The following is an 18,638-nucleotide window of genomic DNA, read 5'->3' on the forward strand; positions in this document are numbered from 1 at the left end:
TCACGTGGGTCTGATCTTTCCGTGAAGAGATTATTCGCTATGGATATGTATTCATGGTTCATTTCTACTTTACATTGAATTAATGACACGTAACCGTTACTTTAAGAAAGCTGCAGTGGTATATTTCAAAGCAAACGGTCATATATCCTCAAAAAAGTATAGCTGAGATGATTTTGCTGTTTAATGCCACCAGACATTTATTTTCGATACATTATGTTGTCATTCATTTAAAAATATGTTTTTCACTGGTAGCGTAGGCAACGCTTTTAAGTTTTTTTTAAAGCTAACTCTTTACACGTGAAAACAAGCCTAGTTATTAGACAAATAGTGTAATGTTACAAGCTGATATCTCTTGTGGGCGTTCAACAACGGAGTAACTAACAGGATGGAAGCAGTAGGTTCGATTTCTATCACCTTTGTTTACCCGTTTTAAAACACTCTTTCCCGGGGGCTGGGGGAGGTTAATCCAATCCCCTCATTAGACGTGAGCGTTGTGGGTCAAGTAGCTCAGCAGGCGGAGCTCGTTTGGAAACTATTGTTAACTAATCGTTATATATATAACGCATTTACAACACTATTTTGGTTGCTAGGCTAACTTTTGGCAGTGCAGTATTTGGCCTACGAATACTTCCTCCAACCAGCAACCACTGAGGACTTATGGGTCATCTATTCTAAATACCCACTCGCGGACAACAGAGACCACTTAGAAGAACGTACTTTGGAACTGGGTGAAACCATGCAGGCCAGTGAAGCTCTGAAGTAAGTACTTGCTGTTGCTAAATACACCACAATTCATATAACTGTTGCGTAAAAGTATTTTGCTGCTTAACAGTAATTACAGGATCTGGTAAATCTCTGTGATCTGATTTTCAGTTTAACTTAACTTTTTGCCAAGAACACAGTATTAACAAGACTGTTTTTCGTATGCCTATAACATGCCTCAAATTTACCCTGCGATGTCTCGATCCATGAATCGCATGGGAACTCCTTCAGCCTACTTGCTGAATCCATTCGTCGATCACCAATGTTTACCAATCTGCATGATTGACAATGGGCGTTGTGTTTTTTAGCTCTTGACACTTATGAAGACTGTAGGCTGAACACCCAACATTTTCTAATATTATACAATTTTATATGAAGTCCTTATCACAATGTTAGTCATATCTAACCTTATAAACTTCAAATAAAGACCCCGATAACGCACTTATGTTAACGTTTGACATTGTTACTGTGTAGTCTGACTTGTGGGAATAGAATAAGCTTGTGGCTATGGAAGCCATCGGTAATGGTTCTTGTTTACACCTTTGCATGTTTTTATTCCAGACAGGCTTTCTTCCGTCTGGATGCAACCCAGCAGCAGCTCCTTGTGGCCGGGTCCGCTGTGGCCCTGGGAGGGCTTCTGACCTGTTGTTACCAGGCGTATCGTGGGAGGAAGACCCAGAACATTCCTATGGGGGATGGGTGGTGGGGACCAGGACATAAGCCTCACTCAGAGGATGAGAAGGTTTTGCCATTTGAGGTCCAAACTTCAGATTCAGAGATCCAGGTTGGATGAGGCTTTTTTTGGGATTGTTAAAAACCTAAATAAAATGCAATGCTAGACATATTTGCCTTTTCCCGCGCATAACGGGACACAACATCTGAAAGTCAATGTGGTAAAAACTTCACTTATAGATTATTTGAAACGAGATGCATGAACATGCCTAATATTAGTGTCACGATTTGAATGGGATTCTACAGAAGATCGTCATTGTCATGAAAGAAACACAATTTCAGAAAGAAACAGCATTTAACCTTGATATTCGGGTTCCTGTTACATAATCACATGATTGGGTACAATGTCCAATACTAGGCTGGAGCAGTTCTTCCCTCAGAGAATGTGCTACACACAACATTTTATAGCTCACTTAGAACTAGATAAGAAGGGTTACTAGATGGCAAGTGGGAACTGGACATTCCACAGATGCAAGACATTATTATGTCGGACAACTGTAAAAGTTAAAATTCAAGGACCTTTAACGTTTACAGTGGCTACAAAACAACATCAGTTACGTCCAGCGTCTAACCTAGCGGACAGAATACATATTTCATATGAAAGGGTTATAATAAAACAGACAGAAATGTTCACTGTTCACCTTCTCTTCTTACCCCTCCGTTGTCACACTTGTCTGGCAGGACCTTTACGACCTTATTGACCGGACCCGGTACACTGAGCCGCTGGAGAATGCAGGCTTCCAGTATGGCTTCAATTCCACTTACCTGAAGAAGGTGGTTCACTACTGGAGGCACAAGTTTGACTGGAAGAACCAGGTCGCCGTCCTCAACAAGTACCCCCACTTCAAAACCAAGATAGAGGGTTGGTTGGCGTTGGTGATCACAACGTGCTGCTCACTGCCCGTTGCTGTCTGTGTTTGTCGGCAATGAATCGTTTCGTAAATGGAGACACACGACGTGTCCGGTGCCCTCTAACCCCCCTGGCGTCTGCTTGCGACAGGATTGGATATACACTTTGTCCGCGTGCGTCCGCCTCACCGCGAGGGCCAGCGGGTGCTGCCTCTCATGCTGGTCCACGGCTGGCCGGGATCTTTCTACGAGTTCTACCGGATCCTGCCGCTACTCACGAATCCACGGGGCGGCCTGGCCTTCGAGGTCATCTGCCCCTCCATCCCCGGGTACGGCTTTTCCGAGGCCCCTCACAAGCAAGGTCAGGACAGCGTGTCAAACTTGCAGGGGAGGTTGAAGCTACGCTGTAGATGATGTATGTGTTATTTTATCAGGTCATTAAGTTGTGTTGACACTGAAATGGCTATTTAGGCCGGATGTGGATATATGCACTTTGGGACAACTGCTGATGTAAAAATGGCTTCATGAAATACATTTAATTGATTGATTGAACACTTTTTTTTAGAGAACGTATCTACGAGAAACTCAGTCTTTAAAATCAGATATTCCGTGGTGTCCCCCCCCCGTGGCAGGCTTTAACAGTTTGGCTGCAGCGAGGGTCTTCCACAAGCTGATGGAGCGTCTGGGTTTCTCAGAGTACTACCTCCAGGGAGGGGACTGGGGCTCCCTCATCACCACCAACATGGCCCAGATGAAGCCACAGTAAGGACATGTGCCGGCTGGGTTTCTTTCACAAATGCCATTGTGTTCCCTATGTGGTCCACTTCGTCTTGGGTTTATAGAGCTCTGATAGCGCAGTGACGTGTATGAAGACGCAGGTTGAACACCCGTTTCAACTGAGACACAAGTTAACCCTTTGATGAGTGCAGATCTGTTAGGTGGAGGCAATATTGTGGAAGCTGCTGCACTAGGACATTAGGGCCAAAGAAATACTATTACTGTACATGTACCAGTTATACGTGGTTCCCATGGTTATTACATGTACCAGTTATATGTGGTTCCCAACTTTTGTTCCCCAGGGAGCCCATTTTCACATTCCAAGAAATGTATTTTTATCAAGATAGATCTTAGTGTTTCCGTTCTGTCGTTCGTAGGTGTGTGAAGGGACTTCACCTCAACATGTTGACCGGCAGAACCATGGGGTTTGGCGTCCTATTTGCCGTGATGTTTGGCCGCTACCTGCCCTGGCTGTTTGGGTTCACCCGGGAGGACGTGAAGAGGTTGTTTGGTTCAGACGGTTTCCTAGAGAGGAACGTCTATGAGCTCCTTAGGGAGTCCGGCTACATGCACATCCAGGCCACCAAGCCAGACACTGCAGGTAACAGTGTCACTGCACCTAATATCTGACCTACGAACGAACTATGTATCAGTATGACTTACCTTTGGATTGCAGTCCTCTCTCTGACACACACACACACGTTTGTTTTTCTATTGTGGAGACTATAAAACATACTCCATGTTTTCCCTAACTGTAACCTCTAACCCCTAATGCTTTGACCTCTTTACTGGTGCTAGTATGTTTTTCTTTCCCATTATTTTGGATATTTCCTCTGTATCTACTGGTTTGAACATACTCAGTACTGTCACTGGTCACATATACAAATTGAGTTTGCTAGTTGGTTAATGTTTCCATCGGTCTGTTCAAGGTTCAACTCATCTCAAATTGTTGTGCCTGAAAATTATCTGGATTGGGACCCGCCAACTGAGCGTGCATGCATCTGCCAGAGTCCAGCTCCTATTAAGAAAACATATGTCGTATCAGTATCTGTCCGTTGTCCTATTCTGCCCTTTAGCCTGTGGTAATGTCACTAGTCATATTGTGGGATGTCTCCCCCTGCAGGTTGCGGGGTGAATAATTCTCCAGTTGGCCTGGCTGCATACATCCTGGAAAAATTCTCCACCTGGACCGACTTCAGTAACAGGGACTTGGAAGAGGGAGGCCTGGAGAGGTGAAAGCAACAACTCATTCAGGTTTACGTAGTTTGGTGGGTGGAGAGAACATTGCCGTCCCATCATTACTCTCACTCACACGGGGGTTAGATCAAACAGTTGTGTAGGGCGAACGTCAAATACGCCTTTAATTTTGGTCCCCACGTGTTGCCATGGCAGCAGCCATTTTGGGTCGTATAACTACGCCAGTGGAGAGAGAAAAGTCTGGGTTGCATTCTAGAGAGCCCACCGTGACAAAAACACTTCACTGCTTCAAACGAAGCGCCTCTGATTGGATGTTGAATAAGAACCCGGTACGTTCATAGGTTAATTGGTAAAGCCGACTTTCTTCCCACTGTTTCCAGGAAGTTCACCTTGGACGACCTTCTGACCAACGTCATGATCTACTGGACCTCTGGCTCTGTCGTCTCCTCCATGAGGTTCTATAAGGAGAACATCGGTTCTAACCGACCGGATCACAAGTAGGTGTGGCGGGCCAGTAGCAGTTGGACAGACGACGAGGGGTTCTGAGTAGTTGCTTTACATGTTTCAGTTGAATGGCCTGATTCTAAGTCACCCTGAGATGGTGTGCTGAGTTAAGGTCGACTTTGAGACGTGAACGCTTGGCCGTATCCATGACCCTGTCTCTGTTGTGTCCCCAGGGCTGCTGTGCACGTCCCCACGGGGCTGGCAGCCTTCCCCAACGAGATAATGCACGTTCCCCAGGTGTGGGCCCGGGACCGATACAGGAACCTCTACTCCTACTCCTACATGCCAAGAGGAGGCCACTTCGCCGCATTCGAGGAGCCGCTGCTCCTGGCCGACGACCTGCGGCAGTTCGTGGAGAAGGTGGAGAAGTCGTCCGGCTGACGTGACTCGGCACTGGTCCACCAGAAAAAAGTAGTAGTAAATGTGGTACAGGTTTCCTCTGAAATCAGTTAAAGCTGTATTCAATCAGTGCTGTCTTATTGTCGAGTGCATACGTTCAAAATGCCAAAGTTGGTATCATTCGAGGGCAACGATCAAGCTTAGTCATTTTATTTGTGCATCGTGCGTCTGTCAACACAGTTGAGAAGTACAGTAATAACAACTGAGCACTTCACTAGAACACAAATTAATTTCTGTGGAAATGGCCTCAATCACTGCGTCTGTTCGGACTTTGCTGTAACGTTACCCTTGTTAAGTGTTTTGTAGTGTCCGATGTTTGTGTGGCTGGTTTCCCAGACGCACGTTAAGCCTTGTCCCGGGCTACAAATGGAAATGAGCATTACTTTTTAAACCAGGACTGGTATTAACCTGTGTCATGTGTTAATGTTATGTGTTGTAGGCAATCACTAAGATATCAGCTAATGAGGAGCCAAAGAAATAAATGTGCCAAAGTCACCACCTCTACAGTACAGATGTAGTGTCATTAAGACCAGGTTTCCTGGTTGCGGTCTATCAGTGATGCCCAAATGCCTTGAATGCTGTCATGCAGATCGTTTTTCGCTTCATCCCGGGGTGGTGTCAGAGCAGGGTTATCTTGTCTTTTCCTGCTCCACTGACCCCTTGTGGTGCACCTGGGTTTTGATAATTTAATCATTTAAAAAAAACATTCACTATGCAATACATTCACATGTCCATCGTCCATGTGATGTGTGTGATTGGACCACGCAATGTTTTAGAACGGGCCGACAGGAAGTCCCTCTCACTGTTAGAATCACAGCCTGGATTGACTCTAAAATGAAAATTACATTCCAAAGTTAAAAAGAAAATGACATGATCATCAACCCTGGGACACATCCATAGTTGCTCCTTTTTCAATAGGCTCAGACGAAGATTAACATTACTAAACTCATCAAAATCATGCGCCGCTCTCTTTTTTCACAGACAGTCGGTTGACGAATGGCGGTCGGCTCAAGTGACGCGCATCGATGCGTCTCGCAGTGCTATTGCTGGGGTGTTCTTCTCGCCCCGGCCTGTCGCCAATGCCTAATAACAATGTTTAATAGATATGACACTATAAAGATAAACTTGGTGCAGATTAAATCATGGAACCTCCGATTGAGAATTTAACTATATATAGTAGGAGTACTTGAGGAATTTTCAAATAACTTTATTGATGGCGAGGAACGGATACAATTCTCTGCATGGGAAGTAGGCCTAATGTCCACAGAGAAACATGTTTATAAACCAGGCGCAGCCTCCAGTTTCGTGTGAAATGGGACTACCGAAACAATTACGTGACTTCGATCAAAGCTATTTTTTCTCCATCCTTCTTTACTCCTTGCACTCGCTTTTGAAATCGATTTTGTTCAACCAGGGCTGGGTCCAAACATCAAAGGTGCACAGGTAGGGCTGAGGAGAGGAAGAAACATGAAGCAACATGAGTTAATAATAATTCAAAAATAATGTAGTTTGTGTGTAGAAAATGTTCAAAATAATCTTCCAAAATAACTCAACCACCCAGTAGGCTACCCATTCATCTTTTATATCAATGACATTTAACCTGAAAATGAAGTTTTACTTCATCTGCATGTATGCACAGACATTCAGTTGATGCTCTGACATTGACCCCCGCGAGAAGCAGTTGTGGGTAAATAGTTAAATACAATGGGAGGGCCTGTTGGAAATATTAATATGTAATATCTACATTGGTACCAAGAGTTTGACCAGCCCTTCTCCCCCAATAAATAACAAACTGTCCCTAAGTAATCCGCCCATTGGTCTGCATCAGCCAATCAAATTAACATTTCAGTACAGCGTTTATGTTGGTCCTCTGCCTACTTCTGCAATCACGGAGCTCCCAAGGATACGGCAGATTGTGTTCTGATCTCCAATGTTGCACCCAGCCTTGACCATCTTCACAGTGAATATGTACAACGTCCCTGACACCACCTGTCGGCAGAGAGTGAGTTAGACCAGGGCTGTCCAACAAGACTGTGGTACTCCGGTTAGACAGACATCCCTTTATACATTGTATCATTTACACCATCTTCCGAGATTGTCATCTTCATGCTGTTTGTCAGGTTAGTGTTGTAATCCAGATTAATGAGCGGACTATCATTTGCATTGAGTTTAAACACCATCAAACCTGCATTTCAGGCTTCACGAAGCTCTTTATACAATGGTCAAATCAAGTTACTAGTTTTCGGTAAAATATATAAAACATGCCTACAAAAAGTAGCCTAAACCAGGCCTTTTAGTTTATTTGCAGCTCATACCAAAGAGTATGGCCCTATCTGTAAATAATAACATTATTTTATTAATGAGCTTTAGGAGAACAGAGGATTTGATCAACAAATTGTCTGCTCTAGCTATACAACTGAATGAGTTCTTAAATTTGTTGTAAGTTTACAAAACAGGTAGTACACAAGGCAATGGCAAAGGCAGTAACAAGATGAAATAAACAAATAAAGAGGGGGTACATATGTTGCCACCTAAAGCAAATCCTTATTTCAAATATTGTAACGGAAAAGCCTGCATTACAAATATGCAATGTTTTAAGAGCATTATTATTTGACGAATGCAGCATTCTGAGAAAAATAAATGCAAATTCATAGCCATATATTGCAGTAACTCTCAATTGTTCGTTGATATTTCATTTTTGTCTTGACGCGATCACAACAAATAAATGTCAAATTGCAAAGGCAAAAATCAAAAAAAAAAAATTACATTTTATATTAACACACACATTTTCATTGGCGGGAATTATGCATACTCTGTCACAAAAAAAGAATGCACCAGAAGTTACCAGAAATGCATAGGCCAGACCTTATTAGGCAAAAGGAGTTGCTGTGAATTCAGTATGTACACATTTCCATATACCTCTGATTTTGAAACGTTGAGCTTTACATGCTGGTTTGGTAACAGCTACAGCAATTAGGGTTTAGTTACTGGTTGAGTGACACAGACTAATATTTCAACTTGCCGGCTCAGGGAATTGATCTAGCGCCTGTTACTGGCCAGATGTACTAGCCTAAATGTAAATGTTAAACACATCCAAGTATCAGTAAGACACCCAACCAAAACTTCTTGCTTGTAAAAAAAAAAACAAAAAAAAAAACATAAGAGATTAAAGTTCAAAACAAATGAACTAATGTGCACCAAATGATGGTAGGCTATTTTTGGAAAATTGAACTTTGAAGAGGAACTAACCTGTTTCTGGGCCTTGACCACCTTGACTAACAACCTGTAATTATCGTTCGTTTCCTTGTTGTGTTCAAACACCGCATATCTCAGAGCTTCTTGGACATCATGGTCGTGCATGTTTGCGTCATGGGGGGCCCCAGGTTGTGCTGCGCACAACATGTTAGAGATCATCACGAGCAAAGAAACGGCGATCTTCCAATCCAGGATCATGTTACTGTTTATTATAGCTAGCTACAGAGCAAATGCAATTATATCAAGCGAATAATCCAATTATTGGGTAGGAACGTCTTATACGTGGAGGGGGGGCGGGGCTTGATCTTGATCGCACTAAATCCTTTAATGGAAAACACAGAGGACACAAAATTTCAAATTTTTACTTGCCTGTTTTTATTTTTTTATTTGATATGATTTACTCATGTTTAGTCCGGATATAGTAATAAATAGTAAAGGGTTAAACTTAGACATATAAACGTGCTACTGAAAATAAAACGTCACAGGATGGTTAAAACTCATAAGACTTATACACGTTAGCTAATTCGGATGTGTTTGTTGAATGGAGACATTTCAGAAATTCAGGGTTACATTTTAAAGTCATTACAAAATATATAAACAGTAGTGTCCCATGTTTAATGAACCACGATAAAATGAACAAACAGCATTTTTCTTTTAAATGTTACCCACGCATTTGTTAACCTCCCAGTTAATGAGCATTTCTCCTTTCCCAAGATAATCCACCCATAATCCATTCAGAAAACAAAATGCCACATATGTTTCAAGTTTTGAAGAGTGTGCAGTTGGCATGCTTACTGCAAGAAAGTCCAGCAGAGCCAATGACAAATAATTACGTAAATTATTTTCTATAACGATAATGTAACATTGATTTGAAAAATGTTCGGCCTCGCGACTGATGGCCGGAAATGTAACCACACCTCCACACCCAGCATCCAGCTTCCTCAGTAAGAGAATAATTAAAACACTCCACATGTAAGGTTTAACAGAATACATTTTACAAATTGCAATTATTGTATTCTATAACATTTCCCCTTGAGAACAAGCCTCCGTGGAATGAATGCAGTAACTACCTAAATTGCTTATAGTTTTCAAATAGTACGTCTAGATATATTTTAGATCCTACCGGGAGCATCTGACCATTTTACTAAAAGGTCGTGATGACTCTGAGACAGGGCTTCATGACCCAGGCATTAGCACAGGACATCCTAACAGATACGGCCTGTTTTTATAAACCAACGGGTAGAGGGGGAGTATGGATTTGTAACTATATTAGTAAATATGCAACCACTAACCTCTACTGAAAAGCAATAAGGGGTGTATCTTTTATTGATATAAATATATAATCCTCGGGTTGAACTCCGTTCTCCAGTGTCATATTTAAACGTTCACCTATTCGTGTCCACCTCTACTCTATCTTCTGAATTTCTTGACCTTATCAACTGGCGTAGAATGAGCGATTTTTTTTTTTTATGTCAACGACGTGAACAGAGTACCAGGTAACAGTGGTTTTATTGTATTTAGGCAGGCATTAAATAGCCTATCATTTGTCATTAAAACAATTTACCTACTTATCCGTAATTTCAAATATAACAATAGGCTATGCCTACTACTGTTATTGGGCAATCATATTTTATTTGAACACTTCACAATTTTGCCAGTATATTAATGACATACAAATGAAAATGAGTCTTATTGGTGTAAAATACCTAGAACAATAACGTAATTTTCAGAAAATATACTTTTCTAAACTATTGAGTAGTTTGATGTAGGTTACTTGACTAAACTATAATCGATGTAACCGCACTCTTCTTAAGGACGGTTTCAGTACTGTACGCAGTGACGTGTAGAGTGACGTGTAGACTTGAATTACAGCGCGCGAGCATCTGCGTGTGCCACCGTGCGCAAATAAATGTTGTCTAGCCACGATAAGCGATTAGGACATGCAGGCAATAAAGCTAAATCAGATGTTAATAAATCAACTAGCTATCGAAGTGTTGAGGCTGGTCGAATCCTACATGAAACATTCACAGACATCGAGATGACTTGCTGTTGCTTGCCCACCTGACATGGAGATGAAATGCATATTCCTTTTTTGTTCTGGATGTTTGTAAACAGTTGACTGAGACAAACAAAATAACTTGTTTCTCTACTCCAACTAATCGTCCTACATATACAAGGGAAAAACATGGCTTGGCAAGAAGTGCTTGGGAGGAAAAGTCTTGATTTAAGACTCTGCTCAGCATTGTATAGTTCCCATGTCAAATTTGGACTGAGCATCCTCAAGGAGACAAGATAGAATGTGCATAAAAATCCTTTAATTGGCAGTACAGTCACATCACCAAACAACCCCACTGCTTACATTACCACACACATCCAAGATGAAAAAACAAACAATTCTTTGTACACGGACAATTTTCCAACCATTTTCCCATTTTACAAAAACATGTTTATTTGAACAATGATGCCAATGCTATGTGGTAACAGAATGATGGTTTGTGGCGCCATTCTGTTGTCACAACACTTCTCATCATCATGGTGGTTTAAATATTTTTTTTGTATTGGTCCCAGGGCATTCTGTTGTTTTGTTTTACATAAAACACTGCAATGATTTCGTTTTGGAATACCAACAGTGCCAAGGAGCCCAATAGAGGGCAGGGCTGAATGGGCAGGATATTATACGCTTTATCTCATGGAAATCTACTGACTCCTTTGGTGGGCGGGGTGTTATCACAATCATGAGTTATATCAGAATAGAAGGGGATAAAACACTAAAACTACTTTGCAATCAATGGTCTTTGTTTAAAATACAGTACTTTTCAAGTGACAAACACTGGCGGATGTAAACACTTAAGATGGAAAATATAATAGTTCAAATAATTCTGTACAGATGTACAACCACACTTGAGAGGTGACCTGTTTCAGGTTCCCCCCACCAACACTCCTGGGTCCGTATTCACGGGTCATCTCAGAACAGGAGTGCAGATACAGGGTCATGTCTTCCCTTGTCATTATGATTGTTTCACTCCAACCCCATGTATATGTAGCCTCAATCAGTTATTAACGCTGTAATTATTAGAATCAGGTGTGATACATTTGTGTCGGAGTGAATAAACAAACAGGACAGATCCTAGATCAGCAATCCTACTCTGAGACGCTGAATACGAGCCCTTGTGTCCCGTCAAACCATGGCTGTGGGTGTCCTTGCCTTCACTTGGCATCACTTGTTGAAGCCCTTGATCGCCAAGGGGGCCTGGAACCACACATAGTCCTTCCAGCCAGTCTGACCGTCCCCCTTCGGCGGTCCACCCACAGTACTTGGATCACACGACAGACCAATGACCTTGCTCTTTACACGCGTGGGCACCTTGAATTCCAGCCTGGGCCGGAACCACGCCACCCCACAGTTTCTGTGGGCCAGAACCATGACTGTTGTGGCCGTGAGCCGGACAGGCTTGGCGTCGGACAACAGGTCCGCCACGAACAGGGTACGGAAGATTTGGCGCAGACAGGAGGAGACGCGTAGGCTCCGGTCACCAGCGGCTAGGATCACCTCTTCCATGTTGACCTCGTACAGCTCCTTAGGGAGGAGCAGGGAGCCTCCGAGAAGGAGGAGAACCCGGGGGACCAGGGAGAGTGTGAAGAGCACCTCAAGTTGTTGAAGCACTTCCTGGAGGTCCTGGAGGGTCCGCTGGCATTTCCTCCAGTCCAAGCCTCCTGCGACGGACTCACCCAGCCTCCAGCTTAACTCCTCATTCTGGGAGAGTCACAGACAAGTAGACACCTGGATCAAAACATCCACCCACCAAAAACCTCAGAGGGTCGTCGCTTCTCAAGGTTCTTCAACTACTGTAATACTAATTGAATGTTTCTATTCCTTTAGTAACCCTGAGGATTTGCCGGTAAGCAGACGGTCTCATGAGTAACAGCAGTGGACGTTAAACACACAACAACAGACTGTTGCTGCCCTGAACTCACCTGACTTTTCTGTGTGAAGACCAGCTGGTCGTAGGTCATGGGCAGCTGCTGTCTCTGGTAGAGGACGCACTTCAATATCTCAGTGACAAATCGGCAGCAGCCCTCCTGGGTGACCGGCTTCGGGAACACCACATCCACGCGTCCCTCCTCCCTGGCCCTCCGCAGCGTCTCTGCGTCTCCGGCCTCCAGCTGACAGGTGGGGGTCACGTCTGGGCTGGCCTCAGTGAGAAGCAGGCAGGGGCCGTCAACAGGCGCACGGTCTGTGGGGCGAAGACAACGTGGGGATTATTCTAAGGGACCACCCTCGGGGGCTACTAAAGTTACCCCCCGGTCAACAACCTTATATTTGGGTTTGGAGAGGTTATTGGGCTTCTGTCAGTTAAAGTAACTCTGCATGGTACCCTGTATTAAGGCATTTTCTAATTTCTCTCCTTCGTGAGGGAAGAAGAATAACAAAGGGTCAAGCAAGTGAAAAGGTGGACCTCTCAATTAGTGTCTTTACCCATGTTATATTTTTGTTTATAACTGATTAAGTTATTGAACCTCGTAATTCAGTTATCAAATCTGTAACCGAATTAAGAAAAATGTGTAATGGAATGGATGCAATTGCTTTAGCAGCATTGGGAAATTACACTAGTCCCGAACAACAGCTGGCTCGCTTGCTATATTCTTCCAATCAACTGGCATAATGTTCTGCTCAGCTCCTAACAGTTCTGTCTGTCAGGCATCTGTTGGTTACATCAAGACTGTGAAAACAGGACATGCCTCCACTCTCCCCGTCAGTAAATGTCACCTCTACCAATACTTAACACTTACTCTAATTTCACTCTTCTGTAACCAGCATCCTCACTCAATGAGAAACAACTGACACAGGACCTCATAGTAGCCGACATTTGGTCAAAAGGCCCCGGCCAATAGAACAGTAGCTGTCAATTTGCATCTAATATACATCTATAATTATTTGGAGAGCACAGAACAACATAGTTAAAGTATTATTCAATATAGAACATTTGTGTACAATCCTGTATAGTAAAGGACAAATCAGCGACCCCTTCCCGTTACCTGGAGTAAATACACTTCTATATTTTAGTCGCAAAATATATTTTTATAACCCCAGGTGTCCACAGCTGACACCTAATTATTTCTGAAGATATACAGTGTTTGAATGTAAATAAGTAATGTAATATTTAAACGCGTTTAAAAGCATGATATTTCACCGTACTATCTACAGTACTCTACTAGAAGAAGTCGAAATATCAAGCAGTTACAGTGGAATAGCCACACGTGAATGAATACGCGTAAATGAAGAGACCCACCGTCAGAGACACCCTTGTGGATGTCATTCTCCTTATCCTCCGCAATTACCTCGATTTCTTTGGATTTCGTTTCATCTGACGATGGATTATACGTTTCGGTAACCGGTTGTTCGTCGGAGAAATCGTTTGTCCGACTCGGGACCGTAATGTTACATTCTGTGTCGGACTCGGTGTGTATGTTGATCTCTTTTCCTTGTGAGTTTGATGGGCCCATTTTTGATCGGGAATTAAGATCATTTGTGAATGGATTCGTTGTTTCTAATCTCACTAAGAGCTCGCCCCTGCTTTTTCCTTCCGCCATCACCGATTCGTTTTGAAATATCCCTCTTACTGCGTTGCATCATGGGAAACGTCGATTGACGAGAGAAAGACTGACCGGACGCGAACAGAAACCCAAGTGAAGTGAAGCCATCTAGAGGACAGTTTGTGCAAGCAAGCGGAGAGCAGCACCCCAGCGAACGAATAATTACTTTACATTTAATTTCAGTTCTTCGTGAAAAACTACTTTTGGACGAGGTCTGTCAGACGTAAGTTTCTCGCAGAAACGCAAAATGAATACCCGTTGACCTTTACACTTTTTCATTCATTTTTTGTTGCAAACTTTGTGTTTGCTCCATTTGATAAGTTGGCTGTCAGGTGAATTGTTTTCAGGTGATTTGGACCAATTTGCGTGGTGCCATGGCGACTATGCGTGTGGCCGTCCGTGTGCGGCCGTTGAACAAGAGGTCTGTAACATGCCTATATGCGCAATGTCTGTCAGTATAAAAGTCAACTAGCCAGGACTTTAATCAAAATGTGCAACAGTACGTGTTTCTAGACGTTATCACTTCAGAATTTTATTGGTAGACCTAGCCCTCGATTTATGGCATGACTTGGCAAGAGTCGTTCAAAGACTTATGTAGGATGTTTTTGAGTGATGCAGTACGTGTCTGTTTCCAGTTTGCCCACTAATATATACTTACCAGATCTCAGTTTGTCATACAGCTGTAAAGCGTGTATTCTGTTTTCTATTTTAAACTTTGACTGTGACTCTTTAATAATATGCATTGATCATTTCACAGAGAACAGGAAATGTCAGCAAAGGTCATTATCCACATGGAGGGAAACACCACATCTATAGACAATAGACAATGCAACAAAAAGGTAACTTAATTCATTTCACAGCAGCACAGTCATGACAAACCGATCTTGAGTGAACTATCATTTTTTTTAATGGGGGAGGGTGTTATTTAGAGAACAGAAGATGCTTAAGTGATATTTTTCAAAAAATCCAGACCACCTGAAGCATTTGAGTCAGGTGTATTCAACTGTTACACTATGACAGTGTTTCTCATTTGGGGGGGGACACCATAGGTGCAGGTTTTTGCCCTAGCACTCACACACCATTGAAATGTTGCCCTGCCACTTACACACTTGAAAGTGATGTAATCAACCTATCATCAAGTCTTCAATTTGCACGCTCTGGGGTCCCCAGGATTGGGAAACACTGGTCTATGAGGTCTGGCGCCTGCTGGTTTTCTGTTCTACCTCATTAATTGCACCCACCTGGTGTCCCAGGACTAAATAAGTCCCTGATTAGAGGGTTTCAATTAAAAAACGGAGTGGAACTGTCTTTGATGTCCAGAGTTGAATACCACTGCTCTAAATTCTGGAATGAGGAAGAAACATGACATAGGGATCACAATGGCAGAGTCTGTCCTGTCTTAAACTAATCAAAGCCATGTTTATTGTTTGAAGTACACACCCAACGGCATTCCTGGCAATGGTCTGATGGATGGAACAAAACATTTATTCTCCTATGATTTCTCCTACAATTCTACTGATGTCAGCAGCCCCCACTTTGTGCCTCAGGAGAAGGTACAGACGTCTCTCCGTTTTAAGCTTCTCTGTTTGCACACATTTAATCCACTCAGCTTGATGCTTTTCCTGATGTTGAATCATGGTTTCTTCAGAGGGAGTTACAGAGAAGGAATCGCTTTAGGGAGAGTTGACTTGAGATACAAAATACAAACACACACAAGCACCTATAGCAATTCTCAAGTCAAGTGGTAAACTTCTGGTTCAACATCTTCATCAGCTATGACGTGTGGGTGCGGACGCGTTCAACTTGGAAGAGTCTGAACCTCTCATCTCTCTCTCTCTCTCTGTATCTCCAGCTCCAGACTTAAGTCCTGCAGCAATGAGGTTCTTATTACTCTGTTGCCAACAGAGCAGAACCTCCCCATAGCAACAGGCTTCAACACTGTTTTCACCGGGTGGCCCTCCATAACCCCCCCCCCCCCCCCAATACAAACCATAAACCCATGTCTAGGTGTCACCCCTCAACTCCATTATTTTCTAACAGGTTTCCAGTGTTGTTATTCAGCATGAATGTAACATACAGATGCTATTAATTGTTATCCTGTTAACTAACCTATGTACATTAGCATATTTTAATGTACCAATCATAGGCACTATTCAACTTATATTTATATTATTATATTTAATATTTCTTTCATATTGTCCATATACTCCTTTTCTACACTCTTTGGAATTGCTGCTAGTTTACATTATATCTATTTTCTATTTCTAGTTTTTTCTGCTTTATATTTTACTTACTATTGCTTACTGTGTAAATGTTGTGTGCCATGTCTTAAGAATTTCACTGCTCAGAATGACTCTTATTTTGTGCATTTGACCATAAGAATGTTTTGAACTAAAAATGGCGTGCATGCTGTCCTTAACCTACATCGTTGCAGGTGTTTGGGGACTTGGGCTGTGATGTGATCGAAGCAGCGTTTGAAGGCTACAATGCTTGTGTGTTTGCCTATGGACAGACCGGGTCGGGGAAGTCTTATACCATGATTGGGAACCAGGTAAGTCACCAGTTGTTGGACACCATGTTGACAGAATCACTGTTGTTGATTGACTTCATGACATCATTCAGTGTATATTTTCTCTATGGGGGTGGTGCTAGTGTGGTCCATTTGTGCTTAACCGCTACCTCTGGTACCTCTGGTGAACATGTACTGCTGCAGCATGGGTTCAAATCTGACCAACTTCTCCTTTGGCAGAAACTCTTCTCCTACCCCCCCCCCCCCCCCCCGTCTTTGTCCAATGAAGTGTAAAAATGAATAATGTGTTCTTCCTGAATGCCCTCAGTAGAAAGGGGATTGACCCCGAACCCTGATTCTCTTCAGAGCCCGACTGCAAGGAGATTAACCTTTCCTCTCAATGTATCCATACGTTTCTTTCCACTAATCAGAAAATGTGACAGAGGCAGCAGTCTGGGTGTCTCTCTTCCCCTCCCTCTCGTCTTTCTGCTCAGCACACAGAAGTCAGACAGGCTGAGGCTAATGAGTTTTCTGCTTGTCTAACCACCAGGAGACTTCTACAAGGTCATCCCCACCAAATAGAGCGCCTGTCAACGTGTTTGATAATCATATAGGCCTGCGGGGCCGTTAATAACAATACGCACTATCAGCTGTGTGTGGTAATTAAAAACAAGAGGACAGGACATCACAAATTAGACCGGGCCGACATGCTGTTCCACTTCAGTGGATTTAACTCTCTGTCAGATGCGCTGTCTGGCTGGTGTTTGTAGGCTGTTAAAACTATAAGTTGTTTTCTGAGCGGGCCAGGCCGTGCATAGAGGACAGAACCGCTGAGGAGATGGATTACAACTCCTTGCCCACACGTTTCTATTTCTAGTAAATATGAACTAGGTGTAATTACAGTATGTATGGCGTCTATATCCTGCCTTCTTTGTGTCCCAGGGAGATCTGGGCCTGATTCCACGAATTTGTGAAGGTTTGTTCTGTCAGATATCAGAGAAGAGCGAAAGTGAGGGCGCCTCTTTCAGGACCGAGGTGAGGTAAGAGACATCACACGCTAGATGACACGAATGACTGTACCGTGTACTGTATGAGTGAGCAACCAATCAGAAACTGTGAGGTATGTGTACTCATGCCGTCTAGGGCCGGGGTATTCAACTGTTACCCTACGAGGGCTGGAGCCTGCTGGTTTTCTGTTCTACCTCATCCTGAATTGTACCCACCTGCTGTCCCAGGTCTTAAGTTCTCTGAGGGGTTGCAATTCAAACATTTAGTGGAACTGGCTTTGAAGGCCAGATTTGAATACCCCTGCTCTAGGGGATCACTGGCGGTTCAAATGTTTTACTTGACGGCCAACATCAGAGTAGCGCTAGACTAGTTTGCTTGACTGCTAATTCCCATAGGGTATTGCTAGACTAGCTGATCTCACTGTTAGGCAATCCCGATAAACAGAAAACAGATCAGATCTGAAAGGATTTAATGTGGAATAATCTGAGTTTTAAAAGACCAATTGTCTACAACAATTTTGGAATTGAGGTGCATGTATAAATATAAGAAAAGAGGAGTGCCTGGCTAAGATGACCTGACTGCCAGTAGAGGAAGGCTATTTCACCTGACTCTCAATCCACACAGAGGAGCGCCAGTTTAGCTGACTTGAATTGATAATCCACAGAGGAGTGCTAGGTTAGCTGATTTTTAATTGATAATCCAGACAGAGGGGTGCTAGGCTGGCTGACATGAATTGATAATCCACAGAGAGGCGCGCTAGGTTAGCTGATTTGAATTGATAATCCACACAGAGGAGCGCTAAGCTAACTGACTTTAATTATTAATCCCTATAGGGTTGCTAAACTAGTCGACTGGAGGGTTAGTTGGATGATTGAGGACCACAATGAGACTAAATACAAGCTGTCATAATCGCTTAGCTGTCAGTAATAATACCTATGGCTTTCACAACTAAATAAATTATATCCCTCACTTGCTGTGTCAGAACCATTGTAATTGAATAAACATCCAGGTTGTTTTTTAAACCTAATCAAGTGGAAGTGGTCTCAGATGT

At 42.9% G+C, this 18,638-nt stretch overlaps 4 protein-coding genes across 8 annotated transcripts in view; 2 read left to right on the forward strand and 2 right to left on the reverse strand.

The window, feature by feature from the left end:
• ephx5 (epoxide hydrolase 5) lies at window positions 1-5,715 on the forward strand. The gene is made up of 9 exons (XM_010869391.5): window positions 1-759; window positions 1,324-1,546; window positions 2,176-2,356; window positions 2,495-2,704; window positions 2,976-3,105; window positions 3,498-3,721; window positions 4,244-4,352; window positions 4,698-4,814; window positions 4,995-5,715. The coding sequence occupies exons 1-9, from the start codon at window positions 737-739 to the stop codon at window positions 5,200-5,202; spliced, it is 1,425 nt and encodes a 474-aa protein (XP_010867693.2). The 5' UTR covers window positions 1-736; the 3' UTR covers window positions 5,203-5,715.
• An 865-nt stretch (window positions 5,716-6,580) lies between these two features.
• LOC105009985 (cystatin-like) lies at window positions 6,581-8,587 on the reverse strand. Its single transcript, XM_010869383.4, has 3 exons — window positions 8,470-8,587; window positions 7,099-7,209; window positions 6,581-6,669 (listed from the first exon to the last, which is right to left on the reverse strand). The coding sequence occupies exons 1-3, from the start codon at window positions 8,578-8,580 to the stop codon at window positions 6,592-6,594; spliced, it is 300 nt and encodes a 99-aa protein (XP_010867685.2). The 5' UTR covers window positions 8,581-8,587; the 3' UTR covers window positions 6,581-6,591.
• Window positions 8,588-11,211: 2,624 nt separating this feature from the next.
• mad2l1bp (MAD2L1 binding protein) lies at window positions 11,212-14,013 on the reverse strand. The gene is made up of 3 exons (XM_010869376.5): window positions 13,767-14,013; window positions 12,451-12,710; window positions 11,212-12,229 (listed from the first exon to the last, which is right to left on the reverse strand). Exons 1-3 carry the CDS (start codon window positions 13,978-13,980, stop codon window positions 11,693-11,695), a joined length of 1,011 nt encoding a protein of 336 aa, XP_010867678.2. The 5' UTR covers window positions 13,981-14,013; the 3' UTR covers window positions 11,212-11,692.
• kif16bb (kinesin family member 16Bb) overlaps window positions 13,919-18,638 on the forward strand; it is a 38,702-nt gene continuing 33,982 nt past the window's right edge. For 4 of the 5 annotated variants that reach the window (XM_020047152.3, XM_010869571.5, XM_020047154.3 and 1 more), the window contains exons 1-6: window positions 13,919-14,293; window positions 14,403-14,491; window positions 14,828-14,909; window positions 15,504-15,623; window positions 16,505-16,621; window positions 17,522-17,619. In XM_020047152.3, the coding sequence (XP_019902711.2) occupies window positions 14,445-14,491; window positions 14,828-14,909; window positions 15,504-15,623; window positions 16,505-16,621; window positions 17,522-17,619 (464 nt within the window). In that variant the 5' untranslated portion in view covers window positions 13,919-14,293; window positions 14,403-14,444. The remainder of the gene's footprint in view (window positions 14,294-14,402; window positions 14,492-14,827; window positions 14,910-15,503; window positions 15,624-16,504; window positions 16,622-17,521; window positions 17,620-18,638) is intronic. The other variant, XM_020047153.3, reaches the window with a different exon arrangement.

Source organism: Esox lucius, chromosome 6, assembly GCF_011004845.1.
Source record: "Esox lucius isolate fEsoLuc1 chromosome 6, fEsoLuc1.pri, whole genome shotgun sequence".
Taxonomy (NCBI): Eukaryota; Metazoa; Chordata; class Actinopteri; order Esociformes; family Esocidae; genus Esox; species Esox lucius.

Coding starts and splice junctions, on each gene's coding strand:
- ephx5 (XM_010869391.5), top strand. CDS start 737: ATGCAGGCCAGTGAAGCTCTGAA. Junction 4,353..4,697: donor GAAGAGGGAGGCCTGGAGAG/GTGAAAGCAACA, acceptor CACTGTTTCCAG/GAAGTTCACCTTGGACGACC. Junction 4,815..4,994: donor TCTAACCGACCGGATCACAA/GTAGGTGTGGCG, acceptor TTGTGTCCCCAG/GGCTGCTGTGCACGTCCCCA.
- LOC105009985 (XM_010869383.4), bottom strand. CDS start 8,580: ATGCACGACCATGATGTCCAAGAAGCTCTGAGATATGCGGTGTTTGAA. Junction 7,210..8,469: donor TGGTCAAGGCCCAGAAACAG/GTTAGTTCCTCT, acceptor CTCTGCCGACAG/GTGGTGTCAGGGACGTTGTA. Junction 6,670..7,098: donor GGAGCTCCGTGATTGCAGAA/GTAGGCAGAGGA, acceptor TCCTCTCCTCAG/CCCTACCTGTGCACCTTTGA.
- mad2l1bp (XM_010869376.5), bottom strand. CDS start 13,980: ATGGGCCCATCAAACTCACAAGGAAAAGAGATCAACATACACACCGAG. Junction 12,711..13,766: donor CCACAAGGGTGTCTCTGACG/GTGGGTCTCTTC, acceptor TTCGCCCCACAG/ACCGTGCGCCTGTTGACGGC. Junction 12,230..12,450: donor TCTTCACACAGAAAAGTCAG/GTGAGTTCAGGG, acceptor TGACTCTCCCAG/AATGAGGAGTTAAGCTGGAG.